We start from the raw sequence: 18,876 nt of genomic DNA, 5'->3' as shown, positions 1-18,876 counted from the left end.
CAGACATTAGGATATGTAACTTCAGCTGCTCTGGAATTAATTTTTCCCCATAATTAAACATCCTCAACATCTACACATTTCCTTTTGAAGCTACTCTTTCTTAAAATGGAAGAATAACTTATATGCGGTGAAATATACAAATTTTAATGGACAGTGAGATCAATTTTGACAGATGCCTGTGGAACTTCCTTAGTAAGAAAAACTCTATCACCCTACAGAGTTCCCTCATGCCTCCCCCTAGTCAAAATCTTCATCCCATTTCCCCACCAGAAGCAATCATTTGTCTGATTTGTATTATTATAGAATAATTTTATTTCTAAAATTATCCTTTTACTGTGTCCTTGGTCCAAGACTCAACCCTTACCTCTTACCCCCTGGAAGATACTCTAATTTGTCAAAGTCCTTCTTAAAGCTGGTTATTTGCAAGATATGTTAATACAGATGTAGTTGAAATAAACAAGGAAACTAATATTATTTTAAATTTAGGGTAATATGCATAAATCTGTTGACTCACATGGAGTTTGAGGTCAACTAAAACCCCCAGGTGTTAAAAAAAAGTTACAAAACTATTACTCTTTTATATTTGTAGTGTTTAATTTTAGGATTAAATTCAAGATTTTACTTTTATGCTTGTGGAAGTTAATCTCGTCTTTGCTCATTGTCTCAAATATTCAGTTAATTTCCAGTCTTGTAATCTAACACGTTTTAAATGATTCCTTCTTGCTTTGTGTCACCTGCCAATTTGAAAATCACACGGTTTATATTTTCATTAAGATCTTGATGGACATTTAGAACAGGATATGTCAAGAGAAGAGTCCTGGGTATGATACTGGACCGAACTCGAGTTTCCTACGGGGGTCTTGAGTTAACCCAGCATTGAGATTTGCCACCCGGCTTCTGCGTCTTCATCCTGCCCACCACGGTCTCGGTGATGTGTTTTCAAGGCAGATCATTCTGGCTGAATTACATCATGGGGGATCCCATCCAGCCCCTGGCTTAAAATCCATCGATATGCTGATATGGCCAAATTCACGGCTCCAGCTTGGACCTCTCCCCTGAACACAGATTTATTTATCGAACTGCCTACATGACATTCCATCTGAAGTCTCTCACCTCAAACTGACACATCCCCTAACAGACTCTATTTCTACCCTCATCACCCTACACTTACTCTAAAATTTCCTACTTTGGAAATGGTATCTGGGTTCTTCGTGTTCCTCAGCTTAAATCCTGACTTCTTCCTAAATTCCTTTCTCCTGCTCTGTCTCACTCGCCTCACACAATCACACAGCAAAAACCGTGGCTCTCCCTTTGAACACATCCAATTTTCACCACTTCTTAATGCTGCTCCTACTGGTCTGGGTCTGGTCACCACCATCTCTTCTATAGATGGTTACCCCCCCTTTTATTGATTTGTAAATTCCTTTTTTTTTAAATTGAAGTATAGTCAGTTTACAATGTGTTAATTTCTGGTGTACAGCATAATGTTTCAGTCATACATATACATACATATATTCCTTTTCATATTTTTTTCATTACAGGTGACTACAAGATATTGAATATAGTTCCCTGTGCTATACATTATAAACTTGTTTATCTATTTTATATATAGTAGTCAGTATCTGCAAACATCGAACTCCCAATTTATCCCTTCCCACCCCATTTCCCCCTGGTCAACATAAGTTTGTCTTCTATGTCTGTATGTCTGTCTCTGTTTTGTAAATAAGTTCATTTCTCTCTTTTGATTACCCTTTTTCGAACCTCCCTGACATCCACACTTGCTTCCACGGTCTATTCTCCACACAGCAGGAAAAATAGTCCCTTTCAAACAGATCTCAAATAAGACACCATCTGCTCAAGACCTTCAGTGGTTCCTACATTTCAGAACACAACCCAGAGTAACCTCCAAGTCCCTCTGTCAGCTTGCCCCCGACTCACTCTCTCGTTTTTTGTTTTCCTCTGACTATGCTTGCTTTCCATCACTCTGCCTTTGCTCCAGCCACCCAGCTCAGTGCTTCATCTTGTCCACTCCTGTAATATCCTGTCTCTGCCCATCCATGCTTTCCTTCTCCAGTGTCAGCCTGGCTCACTCCCTTGCTTCCGGTAGACCTCTGTTTGAATAAATGCTCAACTGCACTTCATCAGAGATGACCTTTTATGCCCAGTGCCACCCTCATCCTCCTTAATCTGTTTGATTTTGTTCTTAGCATTATCATATGTTATATATATATTTTTCATTCTCCTCCTCTTTTGGAATGTAAACTTCGTGTGTGTAATTATTTGTTTTCAACTGTTGTATTCCTAGTGGCTAAAATGGTGCCTGGGACATAATAGAAACTTAATACATGTTCACTGAATGAATGAATTAAATAGATGAATCAGTGGATGCCACATGCAGAATGAAGTGTTAAGTGAGAATAACTTACATGTAGTACAATGGATTACAAAGAGGATAGTAACGCTGTTGGTAAGAATGTAATTTGGTACAGCCATTATAGAGAACAGTATGGAGATTCCTTAAAAAAACTAAAAATGGACTTACCATATGAGCCAGCAATCCCACTCCTGGGCAAATATCTGGGGGAAACTCTAATTTGAAAAGACACATGCACCCCAATGTTCACAGCAGCACTATTTACAATAGCCAAGACATGGAAGCAACCTAAATGTCCAGTGACAGATGACTGGATAAAGAAGTTGTTTTATATATATATATAATGAAATATTACTCAGCCGTAAGAAAGACTGAAAGAATGCCATTTGCAACAGCAGACATGGACCTAGAGATTATCATACTAAGTGAAGTTAAGTCAGACAGAGAAAGGCAAATGTCATGTGACATCACTTGTATGTGGAATCTAAAAAGATGGCACAATTGAACTTATTTACAAAACAGAAGCACACTCACAGACATAGAAAACAAGCTTATGGTTACCAAACGGGAAAGTGAGGGGAGAGATAAGTTGAGAGTGTGGGGTTAGCAAATATAAGCTGCTATATATAAAATAGATAAATGACAAGGTCCTATGGTATAGAACAGGGAACTATATTCAATATTTTATAATAACGTATAGTGAAAAAGAATATGAAGAAGAATATACATATGTATAACTGAATCACTATGCTGTACAACAGAAACTAACATAACGTTGTAAATCAACTATACTTTAATTTAAAAAAAGGGTAGTAAAAAACATTTAAAATGTTAAAAATTTCTTTTTTACTTTTTTTCTTAAAAAAGGCTTCTAAATTTGAATTTGGCCATCTAAAAAAATCTAAACCCACAGCATTTGTAATAGGAGACATAATTAGGCATGATTCTCTGATTGCCAGGCCAATCCAGAGCTAATCTGGGGACTGTCTTGTCACGGGTTGCCAGGGTTGGGTCGTAAACGGGGAATGACATATGCAGTAGCAAAGACATAGAGCTGGAGAATTTAATTATATTTAAATTCATGCAGGAGGAGCCTGAGGAACTCTTCTTTGACACCAATTAGGAGAGGAAGGCTTTTAAAGAATAAGTCATCTGCTGAAGAGAGACCCATAGTTTACTTGACTCTAATTTCTCATAAATTCTCCAGCTTATGTTAAACCATCAAGGCAAAAAAAAAAAACCCACAAAAAAACCCCATAAATGCTATATACAGCAAGAGCTTTGATGTTTATAGAGAAATTGATGTGGTGTCCTTCTATGAACTGGAAAAGCACTTGCCTTGAACAAGTCGACTTTGCTGATGATGCTGAAGTTCACGTCCACGGTGAGGGCTAACTGCATCGTGGTTGGCAGGGTCTCAAGGAGATCAGACTCATCTTCGCAAAGATAAACACGTCAATCCACAAAGCAGCATAATTAATGAAAAAAAATGCCAATGTTCAAGAAACATTTAGAAAAAGTGACAGGAGGAAAATGGCAACTTTCTTTTATAAATAAACAGCTGCATCTCAGCCTGTCTTTTCATTACTTCTATTGGACGTTCAGACTCATCACAACAGCGCTATTACTTTCGTGAAAGAAAAGAAGAATGTTCACTATTGGTGACATAATAGTTCTAAATAATTCAGAATGTTTGTGTTTGCTGAAACTTTAGACGTAAAGTGTAGCGATGAGAGGACAAAGGCTGGCAGACAAACTGGGATGGGAAGAGGCTCCAGAACTTATCTTCTGATTCTGCAGGTCCCAGCCCTGACATGCGAGGGCTGGCAAAGCATAGCAGGTGGCTTGCAGAGCCCTGTCGCGCTCTCATTTGATCCTCATGACAGCCCTAAGGTAAGTATTCTCATCCCTGCTTTCCAGAAAGGAAAAAGCTAAAGCAGAACTGCCTCTCAGAGAGCCTGTAAGTGACTTGCTCCTTCGTGCATGATTGGTGGGTGGCTGAGCTGGGAATGGACTCCGAAGAAGATATGTGCTAAGTGAGTCCATTCGAATGATTGCTCTTCACTGGCTCATACTCAGTGAAGTTTGTGAATACATTAAAGACTTTTTCGCACGTGTGACTTAAATGAAGGGTCTTCAGGCTGGTAAAATGTTCCATGAAAACACTGCCCATTCTTAGACTACAGTGTATACTCTGGGTTTCTGAGAGTTGATAATTTTTGATGTTTTCTTACATCCGTTTAGAAAAGAAAAAAAATATTTCTATCTTATATACTTATTTTGATTCCAATATTGATTCTAAATATGAACATCCTTTCTATAAAAGTACAGCTCGTGGTTTCTGAGGGCTAGTTCTCGCCTACACCGAGGATGCCTTCGCGCAGAGCTGTGGATGCTCAAGAAAGAGATGCGTTCTCTGGTCATTCAGATTCAAAAAGAGGTTCTAAGCCTGTGGCTGGAGTCTTGCACGAGCGGCAGAAAGGAGAAAGACCCTACCATCAACAGCCATGGTTCTCATCTGCTTTTCAGAACCTTTGTGATTTGGAAATTGCTTTGTAATTTGCATCCTGGAGCCAGAAGCCTGCTTGGCTTCTCAGTAGCATGAATTCCTGTTTTTCTATGGTGAGGTGCAAACTGAAAAATGGATCTGGTTATTGTCAACTAGCGCTTTATCTTTAACTTACTTTAGATCCTTTAGTAAAAAACATGTTTTAACTCCAGTGTTACAGGACTGACAGTAGACACCGTGGATGATTAAGGGTCTCTTGGAGGAGAGTGTGTGCCCTGCGGCAGGCTGGGAGTGGCCTGAAGGATTGCTGCGCCTTCTGAGTGCTGTGCTCTGGGAGGAGACAGATGTGCTTCTGAGTTCTATTTAGGCCATTTGCGCACTCTGTGCCCTTGGCCAATTTCTTCAGTTAGGAGCCTCCATTTCCTTGTCTTCTGAAAGGGACTGATGACACCTAATTTTCTCAATTCTTTTTTTTTTTTTTTCGGAGGTGGGGTGGCAGTGAAGATTATATGAGGCAAATATGTGTAATATCTAGCATCTGGTAGGCACTGAATAAAATTTAGCCTTTGTTCTTCCAGGATTTACATAACAAGCAAATTATGTCTGGATAGTCAAGAAAAAAAACCCATGGAATTAAATTAATGCATTAAAGATGATCTCCTTGTTTCCCAGTCTTTTGTTTTGATTCAGTTAGTCCTTGCTTCTGCCTTACAGGATTTTCATTATAGGACATGGTTTATGGGGATTTAGTCAGGCATTGCCAGGCTTACCTAGCATTCTTTGCGAGTCCCACGTATATTCATACCAAGTCCGGACCCGATTCTGCACAATCTTAGGGATGGAGTAAGTGTTCATGTAGGCAACGGTATGATCCATGCAGGCACGGAAGTTGTTCTGATTGGCTGTAGCTGCCCCGATGACATCTTGCATCTAGAGCCACAAATATGAGGGGGAGGGTATAGCTCAGTGGCAGAGTGCATGCTTAGCATGAGCAAGGTCCTGGGTTCAATCCCCAGTACGTCCATTAGAACCACAAATATGGTCACTCCACACCCGGAAGGTGAAGTGGAGTCACTACAAGCCCGGTTGAATTGAGTCCTCACGTGACACATCCCATTCTGATGCTGACCACTTGATTTTTAACACGCTGATACTGGGGCCTCATTTCAACCATTTACCTAAAATATTGGGCAAATCAGATCCTCTTTCTGACCCAATAAGGAAAACGGAACCAGTCCTAACCCAACGTGTGACGTTTTTGTGAGGATCCAGGCATGCAACTTTCTTTGCAAACTTGAATATTACTGCAAAGACCTTAGTTGATATTTTAAAAGTGATACAGCTTGTGCTTATGCAAGAAATGTGCAAAAAGAGCTGAGCCATTACCTGGCAGAATGGCTACTTCATTTTGGTGAGTCTCGCGTTGAAAGCATACTTCATAGATTTTGCAGTGACTGGCTCTGTAGGCTCGATTTATCGTAAAATTGCAACTTCTGTACTTCCCTTTGTGTTGTTCAGACAGATAAAATCAAATCTCATCATGCTTAAGGCACAGGATTCAGCAGAAGCAGAAATGTGCTGAAATGACCGAAGCAACCTCTAGTGCCGTGACAATACTTAAGGAACTGTCAGGTTTTAGTTCTTGGATGTTTATAACTCAGCCATAAAAACCCACTCTAGGTTAAAAGCTGATCTTTAAGGTCTCAGCACATAAAAAGATATATAGCTCGACTCTTCCTCTCACATCGAGGGAAGCAAGTGGCTGTAAATTTGCTTTGACTGCGGGCTCATAACAGGGAGGAAAACCTGGACCTCACTTTCGCGCTCTTAAGACGTCGCTCATTCATTTCAGCAGCTGAGCCTTTTCTGCTCAGGGAAAAACGACTCATTCTTTGAGGTCTAGATTAAATGGCTCTTTGATTGTGATGCGTTCCTCAGTCTCCGTTTTTAGTTAATAAGTTCTGTTTGTCAAAAGTGTGTGCTGAGGAGTCACGCAGAGAGTCAAACTGGATATGCCTTTTTCAGTGTCCAGCTTACTCCTTGAGGGCTGGTCTGAATATTCCGCCAACCTCAGTTCCTAGCTCTCCTTTTTCTAAGCCCTTCTTGACAGATGGTGAACATCACTGAGTTACCGAGGGCCTTGAGCATTGAGATGTGAGAGGTTGGGCTGGGAGATTTAATAGAGTTTTAAATTGGGACGCAAGGACAATTAAAATCATTATTGATTGGGGTTGAGGGCAGAGAATTTGTGGTGACAGTAATCTGAGTGGTTTACGTGCCACGCTGGGTTTTGGTGGTGTGGGTGAAGAGGACGTGTGCCCCAGATGATGGGAAGGAAATGTCAGTCTCTGTGAGTTGCACGTGAGACCAGAATATTGCAGTTAAAACGCGGTGATCACGTCCTGGGTGGAGTTCTCGGTGTGAGCAGGAACCTCATGCTCAATGTAAAGGCAGGTGTGGTGTGGTGTGGTGTATAAAGCAGCCCTTTCAAAGTTTTACGTGCATGTGAATCACCTGACAATCATATTAAAATGCAAATGCGAACTCAGTCGGTCTGGAGTAAGGCCTGAATTCTGAATTTCCCCGGGATGCTTCTATTGTTAGTCTGAGCAGAATTTAACTGGAGCTGGGCATAGTTTTTCAATTTTGTAAAAACTGCTTTGAACTAGTAAGGGCTACATGCATGTTAGATTTTACTATTTTTATCATCCATATTATATGGCCTTATCATACCACTATCTGGATTACATGAATGAATTAGGGATGCCTCTAAATTTTTTTAAACTGGAGTTTCCTCAGCCACAAAACCGAGAAAACGTTGAAGGGGATGTGGCTACCTCACATAGATTTTTATGAGAAGTCACGAAATAATATGACTTTTGCCATTTATATTCAAATTAATTGCATTTCTCTACAAGCCAGCTTCCTATTTTCAATCACTGTTAATGCAGTCTCCCCAGCCAGTAAGATTATGGTAATTTATACTTAGAATTTTTAACTGCTTGGTGTTCACCTTAAAGCCTAAATATTTCTCAACAGAGTTTCCTTTACAATCTCTCCACTCGATTACCCTGTTCGGGCTGAAGGTACCATATCCCTGAGGATCTGCATTAACTATATTTTAAAATTTTCTGTACTTTGATGCTTTGATATCTGGGCTACCCCTCCTAGAGTTGGCTAATTCTTAAAGACAGCAAACAACGCTGCTGGGAACGCTCCTTCCATGGCAACAAAGGCAATCCAGAGCCTACATCCCAACCGACAGCCTTCTTTGTATTCCAGGCTACTATCCACCTGCCCCACTCAGCCCAGGGCCAGGAACCAGGCAACTAGATCCAGCCCCCACACCTCAACGCCTGCTGAAATTATCCAAAGTATCTTGAATCCGCTTACCCTGCGTCACCAGCTCCTTCCCTGTGGAGCCCCCTAGGCAGGGTGTGACCCCTCCTGGATCTGTCTGTGTGACAAGCTACCTTTTCAATGTCAACGGGCTGCTGATCTGCTGACCTCAGCATCCCTAAATGATAATAAAACCTATATTTTAAAATAGTGTAATCTCTCTAATTCATAGTGCATCTTGATCAATCTTCCTGAATCTCTTCTCTGTTCAAAATCCTCCCCTGGCCGCCTTCCCGTTGCCCTCAGGACAAAGTCTGGCATCTTTAGTTCGACATTCAGAGCCTCGTCCTTCCCTCTAGCCGGTCGGGTGTTTCCTCAAACACACGTCTTGTGCTTTTCATTGCCATCCCTCACACACTGTTCCTCACTGACTGAGCCATCTGTCTACAGCTACTGAATCCTATCAGTTTTTTTTTAAGATGTTGCCAATACATCCCCCTCCATGAAACCTCCAGAAGCCGTCCTTTTTCTGATCTAAAACAGAGTCTTCAAACGCTCCTTTGAAACTTAGCATGGCTAGAAACCCCTTGACATTCATGGATGTAGGACTTGAGTTTTGACTATTTGTGATCACATGTTATACAGAACACTTTTCGTTGCTAAATTTGGTGAAAGCATGGGTTTGTTTTCATAACCACTGTGAGCGTAATGAGTGACAACCAATCATTTATCCAGTGGGAATAATCATTTTCTGATTTCGTCTAACTGTTTACCCAGTACACAAATCTCAACATGGCTTTTTGCTCTCAAACATATTGTATGGAAAATACCTTCCAACGAAGTATAACTTCTTAAGATGTTATGTTGTCAAGCTTTTTATTTCTTGTGAATCCAAGAATTCACAAAGGCATTGGGCTCTGCCCCTTGCACATGCCAATTGCCTTGCAATGGAGTTATTTCTGCATTTGTTTTACTTTCTTACTAGACTGTGACTCTTAGGAATAAGGACAAGGAGATGCCATAATAAGCATTTATGAGTCAATGATTTATTAATTAAATTAACTTAGGTGGTATTTGGTAGCCTCTGGTTTAAATGACCTCTGAAGTTGATTTTAACCTAGGGATTTTATGACAATATTTGAAGTTTAAGTGAAAAAGAGAGCTTCTATAGGTTTTCAGGAAACTCCAAGTAAGACGTTAACTTAGAAACTTGACTTTCTCCGAGAGTCTAGCCTGATGCTCATTGTGTATGGGTCTTCTGAAAGATTTAATGGTTTAAAAATTGAAAGGCAATGTTCACCCATTCGCATCCCCCTTCAGTTCATTAAAATAGATGAAAGTTAGTTAAAAAAAAAGATAGATTTTGATGTTTTCCTCTGTAAAATTTATAAAGACTTGTTAGCCTTTCAAAAATGACGGCGTTACACACCTAGGGATTCATGTCTCAACTTACCTGACCAATTAAGCTGGAGAAAACAAACACTCCAGAAAAAAAATTCAACAGCTGAAAAACAATTTCAAATGTGGTTTGTGGTTCTGGAAGGCCCCCGATGGTAATTAAACTCCGAACTGCCCAATAATAACACCTCAGGTACCTGTGGAAAGCGGAGACACACACGTTGCTTCTCACTATAACAGCGGAATACCACTATTCTTGGGAATACAGATCGCTACTACGTTTTAACACATTTTCTCTTAATCAAGACTGTCTTTCTGTCGGCAGCACTAGCAAATACCACGTGTGCTGATGGACGGGTCTTAATGAACATTGCGAGATGACTGAACGAACCCAAGGAAGATACTTACTAGCTGTTCTGCTTATTTCTCCCTGCAGCACAAGTCACCCTAAAATTCGCTGGTATCAAATAACAGCTATTTTATTAGGCTCACAATGCTGAGCTGGGTATTTGTGAAAGGCTCCCCCGAGATGGCTTATCTATGCTCCATGAAGAGCAGAGCCTCGGGTGACTTGCGTGGCTGAAGATAGCTGGGAGGGCTTGATGGAGGCCAAAGGTCCGAGGCTTTGACACTCATTGTTGACTGGGCTCCTCTGTTCTCCATGTCACGTCTGTTTGGAAAGCCCAGGGTGTCTTCTCTCACAGTCGGAGCCTGGGCTGGCATGGTGGGAACAATGGTGGGGGTTGCTAGGTATCACTCTGTTTTTTTCATTCAGCCTCTCAGGACGACTAGCTCGGGCTTCCTTCCATCACGGATGTCTTAGCGTAGGTGGCCTTCTTGCCTGGTGGCCTTCTTGCCTGGTGGCCGGTTTCCCCCAGAGTAGCCGTAGCCCAGGCAGTAGCTGTGAGGCTTCTTAAAACTCAGAAGCCCCATAACGTCCTAATATCCCGCCACATACATTTGCCAAGCAAGTCACTAAGACCAGCCCAGGTTCAAGGGCAGAGATATCTGAATCTCTCTCTTAACAAGAGGAGCAGCAAAGCATGTGAGGCCATGTTTTAACAGCAACCACCCCAGTGATGCATGAGGGACATCACAGAGATCAAGGGTATTTATGGAGGTGGGAGAACACTTTACAGTTTAGAAACAGTTTTTTTTTTCCTGATAAAAAATACCGCAGGTAGCTCTAACACCTCCTCTCTCTTTTCTGCCCATATCTTATAATATTGAATACACAAACCACAGCAGAGACCGAGGAGAACTGAGTTCCTTAAAAGGAAAAGTCCTCTTGGCTGTAATACATAATTTACTTAGAACTTTAGTCTTCAAGAAAACCAAGTATGTACAGAAATATATTTGATAAAGATTCTGTACTTAACTCGAGCAATTGCAAATGGAGAGACAGATCATTACAGGCCAGATAGGAAGGAACTCAGGAGCCAAGGCAACAAAGAAGAGTATGATAAAGACGAGGGCTGGACGTGTAAGACTGACTTAGCTACGTTTAGTTAAGGGTTCCATGGAGTCTAGAGTGAGGTGGGGATAGAAGTTAGTCATACAGTCGCATTGTGTATACACGTATGTTTATGTAGTCATTTTTGGGCACAATTAGGTGTACTATTTGGTGTGTTCCACACAGCTCTGATAACATGGCCAAGATCGGGCGTTTCCGCTAAACCCTTAAAGACAAAGATCCTGTGAGTAGAGAACATCTCCAGACGTGGTTACAGACAGGCGTTTACATTTAGCGGACGCCAGCTGGACTCAGAAAAGCAGCACGTTTTGCGGAATCCGGCCCCGGTCAGGCTTTTGTTTCTGCCTGAGTGCGCCACATGCACGTTTGCCCTTAGCGTAACTGCGTGTTCGTCTCGGAACAAGGGCGGTCTTTTGCTTGTGAAAACTGATTCCAGTTGTCAGATCTTCAAATAGTAAGAAGCTGAGGTTTACAGAGAAAGACTCAAACTTCAGTTAGAGTCAATATTCAAATGGAAACAAATCTTGAAAGAAATCACTCGTTTTGAAATTCAATACCTTTTGAAGTGAGTGAGTTTTGTTTGTTTTACCTGGTGGAGGATGTAGGAGCAGAAAGGTAATTAAAAAAAAAAGAAAGATAATTAAGTCTTTGGCAGGGTTTGAAACCACTGTGCCAAGAGAATAAAAATATTTCTACTCTGTGATTTTTTTCTAGCAGGCTTCCTTGGACTTAGAAACATTAGAGTAAACTTGATGTCAAAGAGAACCACCTTGAAGAAGTACGGAATTCATTTCATGGATTGCACTTTCAACTTTTCAATTCCAATTTATAATTTCTTGTTACCTGATTTAGTTTGAGCACGGGTCCTGGACCTGTGAGTCTTTTGGAATTAAGGAAATTTATTGACCCCAATATCATCCAAGAGTGGGACAGGGACCAGATTCTCAATCAGTGTGGCCAGTTCCAGTGTGAATGCTGGGATTAATGTTCCTTGCAGAGTCACTCTAGTGTTAACGGGAACAAGCGTACGAATTACTTTCTCTCATTTTCTTATTTAAGGGTGTTAAAAAAATAACACTTAAATGTAAAACGTAGGCATTGATTTTCCAGATCTGAAGGGTTAGCCTTGAGCTAGTTTTCCACCCTGATGCTTTGAGGTTTATTTTGGGCATCTTTTCTCAGTCATGTCTTACACCCGGACGTGCACAACCAAAGGTAAGATTTGTAATTTAATTAGATGGCATCTTATTGATTTTCTAGGATTAGCTTAATTAGCCAGGTGTGTCCACCTCTAATATTTACACCCCAGGCAAACAGATCTTTTCAAGGAGATTCTATCTGGCTGATTTAATACATGAGCTATCTAACAGGCTGCATATATACAGCCCCAAGTTAAAGCATTAGGGCAGAATTTGACATATTAAACCATAAAAAAAAATTAGCATGAAGACAGGAATTCTTCCTTTGCGAAACAAACAAGACATGAGAGTTTCTCCCCAACATTCTGTTCTGAAATATTTCAAACAAACAGAAAAAAGGGAAGAACTGCACAGTGAATGCCCATAAATCCATGACCTAGATTCTGTTTACAAACATTTCACTTTACCTGCTCTGTCACATATCCCTACACTTTTTCATACAACAACCCATCTTATTTCTTGGATGCATTTCAAAGTCCTTTGCAGACAGGAAGACACTTTTTTTTTTTCTACCTGAGATGAGTTTTGCCTGCTTTAGAATTTTCCATAAATTCCACAGTACCTACACGTTTGTGGAGGATGATTTTCACTCACAGCACGGTTGTTGAGATTTAGTCCCGTTGTTGTGTGTGTTGGAAATTTACTCCACTTTATTGCTGAGCAGTATCCAGTGTATGAATGGAGCACAGCACATTTACCCATTCTCCGGTGCACGAATGCCTCGGCTGTCTCAAGTTTTTGTTTCTTATGAATAGACATTCTATCAAAACACTTACAGAAGTTTTTAAGACATATATTCTCATTTCTCTTGGGTAAGTATTTAGGCTTGGAATTTTTGTTTTCAAGGTAGGTGTTATGTTTAGTTGTAAAAAAAAAACTGTCAGATTTTACCCCTCCAATAATGTATGAGAATTCCAGTTGCTTCTTACCCCAAGATTTGTTGTTATCAATGTTTTTAATTTTCACTATCATGGTGGATGTGTAGTGGGACATGGAACTTTTAAAAGTCCCCAACTCAATACTTTTTTTTTGATGCTAGTTATTTTATTTTATTTTTTTAATTGAAGTACAGTCAATTACAATGTGTCAATTTCTGGTGTACAGCACAGTGTCCCAGTCATGCATATACATACGTATATTTGTTTTCATCTTCTTTTTCATTAAAGGTTATTATAAGATATGGAATATAGTTCCCCTGCGCCATACAGAAGACATTTGATTTTAGTCTACTTTTATATATAGTGGCTAACATTTGAAAATTTCAAACTCCCAAATTTATCCCTTCCCACCTTCTTTCCCTGGTAACCATAAGATTATTTACTATGTCTGTGAGTCTGTTTCTATTTTGAGGAATCTCCATACTGTTTTCCACAACAGCTGCACCAAATCACATTCCCACCAGCAGTGCAGGAGGGTTGCCTTTTCCCCACACCCTCTCCAGCATTTATCGTTTGTGGACTTTTGAATGATGGCGTTTCTGACTGGTGTGAGGTGATACCTCATTGTAGTTTTGATTTGCATTTCTCTGATAATAATGATATTGAGCATTGTTTTCATGAGCTTATTGGCCGTTTGTACGCCTTCATTGGAGAATTGTTCGTTTAGGTCTTCTTTCATTTTTGGGTTGGGTTGGTTTTTTTGTTTGTTTGTTTGTTTGTTTGCTATTAAGTTGTATGGGCTGTTTATATATTCCCCAACTCAATACTTTTTGAGTGGGCCTTCTTAACTACCTCGATCCATCTCAGTTCTAGGTTTCAGTAAATTTATCATGGAAGACACTGAATGTGGAGGGGAACTGTCTCATTACAAGATCAACTCCTCAGACAGAGGAGCCCACAAACAGCTTTGGGGGCAGAGCTGGCGTGCAATGATGCTGGAAGCCAGGACCGCACCTGCCTGGGTGGGTGGAGGATGAGTGAGAGCTCCCAGGCCCAGCTGGGTGTCCCCGGGGCTGCAGAAGGCATCTGTCCAATGGGCTCCCTACAGGCAGGAAGCGCAGGGACAGGAAGAAGGTGGAAGGGGACCACGGTACAGCCAGGCTGAGGAAGGCACATCCAGGGGTGACCCTAGGAAAATGAGATGCATCCACACCGGGACCAAGGAGACTGCAAGACTAAGGGGCCTCGCTGCCTGGAACTTCAAAGACTTAGCGCCCTAGAAAGTCCAACTAGCCAGATGAGAAAGGGCTGGGCTGTGTACCCCTCATGCCCCCAACACACACACACACACAGGGCACTATCATAGTGGCAGGGCTTAGAAACAACAACAAAACAAGAAGATAAACTCTTCACACAGGTATTACACAATAGGAGCTCAGTGATGTCAGTTAAATGATAAGAAAGAGTAAGCGAATGGTTACGCAGACCTAGACCCACTGAAATAAGAACACAGGAAGACAGTACCTGTGAGCACGTGTGTGTGATCTCCTCCCAGACCCCTGCTGTCATGCCGCCAGCTGCCTTTCATCTCTCTTCTGGCCCGCTGAATTCTGCTGTTCTGATGTGTTTTTGTTACACTTAAAGGGTGTCTAAGCGTCTTTTTTTTTTTTTTTTCCATCAGCGTCCGAGCTGAGGCACCTAGGGGACTCTGAGTTAACGCCTTCATCTGTGCTGGTCTCATCTTCTTCATTGTAAAACGGAGGGAGTAAGTTGTCCTGTTTCCCTAGCCCCGTGGTATGGAAATTCCGATGCCTTCTTCACCCCATCTAAAGCCACGATTCCCATGACACCCTTGCTTGGTTTTTTGCCCTTTCTTTTGACTATCTATGTGTAAGAGATTGAGTCTAGGGATTTGCTAAGAGGTTTGTGCACGTTGGGAGATTTATGTCAGAAAATAAATAAATTAGGGGGTCTGTCGATAAAGGGACACTGACATTGGGAACCTTTCTGGGCACCACCTAACTTTAACTTCTTATGTTTTCCTTTTGAGCTAAGTAAGCCCTTTCCTACTTTGTAAAATTTCATAGTCGAATGAAGGATGCCGTCTACTTAGTATAAATGAAAATGACTTCTTATCTGCTACTGAAATGAACAGCCATTGTTATTCTAATGAGGATTAATGGAATAGTAATAAACTTGACTCTTATTTTAAATGTTCACAGTGCTCCACTTATGCCCCACGGTTGCTGCATAATTCTAACTAGGACAACGTTTCCAAGTCCGGTGATCTCATGAGCAACCTTCAATTTATAGGTCATCAGAAACCATCTCAAAGGTTAACCAGAAAAACACTTTAAGCTTACGAGGTCAAAGGGTAATACGAAGCAATAGAAAGGGCAAGTGATGTTCAAAAACTGTGAGGAAAACGTAAGCATGTTAATAACTGTCATTTGCAAATTATGTTTGTGTGTGTATATATAATATACATATTATATATACACTGCTTTTCAAGGCATTTTCTTTCTAAAGATGTGTCCCCAGCAGCTGGTAACAGGATTATTGGAGCTTTGGTTTTGAGCGAGAACCCTCCTGTCTAAAGGAGCAGAGTATGTGGGCTAAATGATACAAGAGCTGTGAAATGTATTGAAACTTGCTTTTTGGCCTTAAAAATGACCACTTTTTGTCATCTTTCCATGAGTGGTTAAGAAGAATGAGTGGTTTCTTTTTCCAAAGAGGAAATGCAGACGGGCTACAGACACATGAAGAGATGCTCCACATTGCTGATTATCAGGGAAATGCAAATCAAAGCCACAATGAGCTGTCATCACACCTGTCGGAATGGCTATCGTCAAAAAGAACACAAATAAGAAATGTCGGCGAGGATGTGGAGAAAAGGGAACCCTTGTACACTGCTGGTGGGAATGTAAATTGGCGCAGCCACAGTGGAAAATGGTATGGTGGTTTCTCAAAAAACTAAAAATAGAACTACCATATGACCCAGCAGTTCCACTCTTGGGCATATATCCAAAAAAATCAAAACACTTTTTAAAAAGTTACATGTGGCTCTCTCTCTTGCCTTCTGAGAGGGCCCACACTCTGTCTGCGGAGTGTGTATCTCCTAAGCCTCTTTCCCTTCTGAGTGAGACAGACCCCACTCTGTCTATGGAGCGTGTCTCTGTCTAACTAAACTTGCTTTCAATGAAAAAAGTTACATGCACCCCAATGTTCATGGTAGCATATTTACAATTGCCAAGGAAAGAAGCTACCTAAGTGTCCATCAACAGAAGAATGGATAAAAAAGATGTGCTCTATCTGTCTATCTACACAATGGAATACTACTCAGTCATAAAACAGAATGAAAATCTTGTCATTTGCAGCAACATGAATGTAACAAAATAGAAGAAGATTCACAGATACAGAGAACAAACTAGTGGTTACCAGTGGGGAGAGGGAAAGGAGGAGGGGCAATACAGGGGAAGGGAATTAAGAAATACAAACTATAGATATAAAATAAGCTACAGAATATATTGCACAGGATGGGGAATATAGGCAATATTTTACAATAACTATAAATGGAGCATAACCTTTAAAAATTGTGACTCACTATAATGTACACCTGTAACTTACACTGTACAGCAACTATAATGCAATAAAAATTTACAAAAAGAATGAGTGGTTTATAATTCTTGGGTACAAGGTCCCATTTGTATCTGTTAAATCAAGCTTGTTAATTGGGCCTCAAATCTTTTATATCTTCACTAATTGTCTTTGGTTGCTTGATTGATCAATCGTTATGTGCCGATGTCTCACACTTTGATGGTGTATTTGCCTATTTCTCTTCCTTTCACTAATTTTTGATTTATGAATTTCTTTGGTTCATCAGAAGTATTTTATTAGGTGCATACACATTTAGAATTGGGAAATATTAATGGTGAGTTGAAACTTTTACTATTATTTTAGTGACCTTATCATTTCCCTAAAATGATTTTTTGTTTTAAAGTTAATTTTGACTAATATTATTTGGCAATCTCTTCTAGTTGGTGAATTTAGTCCATATTAATTTATTCTGCTTACTAATACACTTTACGTTAGTTTCTACTATCTGACCCCTTTTTCCCCCTTCTACTGACTAAGACGTTTTCTCTCCATTTCTGGTCCCTAGTGGTTATCTTCCCACCTTACTCCAGCTTCGGTACACGCTTCTGTTTTTCAGACTTCCGAGATTCTTTTTACTTTCTAGAGAATTAAGCAATCATTGAAAACTATCATAATTACAATTTATCTAGAAACATATCTTATAACAAGTAATTACAATAAGTAATATAACAAAAATGACAAGTAATTTATCTTCATGTGTTTCAGAGAGAATACTTTGGATATCGGGGCTGCAGATGGAATTAAACGTCTAAAATACTTGCACCCTTTAGCTTAAGTTTCTTATGGGTTGAAGCTGAGATTCTTTTCTTCTTGTTATAGTACAGATTTGGTTGTTCCTTTCTTTTTTCTCTACTCTCTCTCCCCTTTCCTGCCTTCTTTAAATACCCAACATATACTGAGTGTATGTTACATACTTAACAATGTTCTAGGCACCAGGAATGAGATATATTCTCTAGCAATGCTGCAGAGTGGCACTGAGGTGTGAAAAGAGAAACAGCTCCACTTTTGCTGGATGGCAACTATACATTATTTTGCTGATCTGATAAAAGCAGTTATCAGACTCCTGCATCTAATGATATTGAATTGCACACTTCTAGGCAACATTTAATATAGTTGGCATCTTACTCAGTTGTCTGCATAAATTAGTTACTTATTTTAAACTAAGTACATACTTAAGTTAATTCATATTTTAAAGGGAATTACTTATAGATTTTCATTATAAACTTTCTTCTGTGTGTGTGTGTGTGTGTGTGTGTTTTCCCAATCCATGGACCTTCTGACTTAAATTTTAAAAATCAGTTCTGGTTAAAAAGTTCAAAAAAATGTTATTACAAGCCCTCATTCACATCCTAGTCAGCCGAGCTGGTGTGTAATTTTGTGCGGTATCGTCAATCCCTTTGCTCTGTCCTATAATTGCTTTCCTTTCCAAGGCTGCTGTGAATTGCCCTTCAAAGTCCTGCTGGGACCTGCTATTTTCCAGTAAGGACATCGCCTTATCATATGCTCAGTGCCATTTTATTGGAGCAGAAAGTTAGCAGAGGCTACTTTATGCCAGGCCGTTGCATCTACCAAAAGAAAACTTCGCTATTCAATAGCTCAGTGGCCATGACTGAGTCCCGATTCCACTGGACTAACATTTCCAAATGATCTCTTTTATTCTTGAGGTACCTGCATATCTAAGTGTCAAGTTTAATTTATGATCCTTGTTACTCTCTAAGTGTTTAATTGAGTTAGTGGTTATAGCTGGCTCAGAAACCCATAAAACCCTTCAGCAGTAAACTGATTAGCCACCCCACCCGCCCTGCAAATAATGAACATTGTTCATTGCTAACAAGCAGCATTGGAGTTATTAAAAGTTACCTGACCATGCCGTTGTCCAAAACAGAGGCTTTCAAACTTTTTTGATCATGATCCGGAGTAAGGAATGCGTTTTCCAGGTCAGCCCAGGATACACACGCCCATCCCTACCAAGTGGGACGGACTCTGACATTTTCTGTTCTGTTCTCTATTCTACCCTCCTTCATTTAACAACATACTAACCTACTAAG

The 18,876-nt window shown here is 40.3% G+C and overlaps 1 protein-coding gene across 1 annotated transcript in view; it reads right to left on the bottom strand.

Moving 5' to 3' along the window:
- The window catches only part of CNGB3 (cyclic nucleotide gated channel subunit beta 3), a 109,940-nt gene that overhangs the window by 33,595 nt on the left and 57,469 nt on the right, over window positions 1–18,876 (bottom strand). Inside the window, exons 11-13 of the mRNA XM_006202358.3 lie at window positions 9,676–9,817; window positions 5,654–5,813; window positions 3,713–3,810 (exon numbers count right to left, since the gene is read on the bottom strand). Of these exons, the coding sequence (XP_006202420.1) occupies window positions 3,713–3,810; window positions 5,654–5,813; window positions 9,676–9,817 (400 nt within the window). The remainder of the gene's footprint in view (window positions 1–3,712; window positions 3,811–5,653; window positions 5,814–9,675; window positions 9,818–18,876) is intronic.

The sequence above is a fragment of the Vicugna pacos genome, chromosome 29, assembly GCF_048564905.1.
Source record: "Vicugna pacos chromosome 29, VicPac4, whole genome shotgun sequence".
In the NCBI taxonomy this organism is placed as follows: domain Eukaryota; kingdom Metazoa; phylum Chordata; class Mammalia; order Artiodactyla; family Camelidae; genus Vicugna; species Vicugna pacos.
This window is presented reverse-complemented; position numbering and strand designations above follow the sequence as displayed.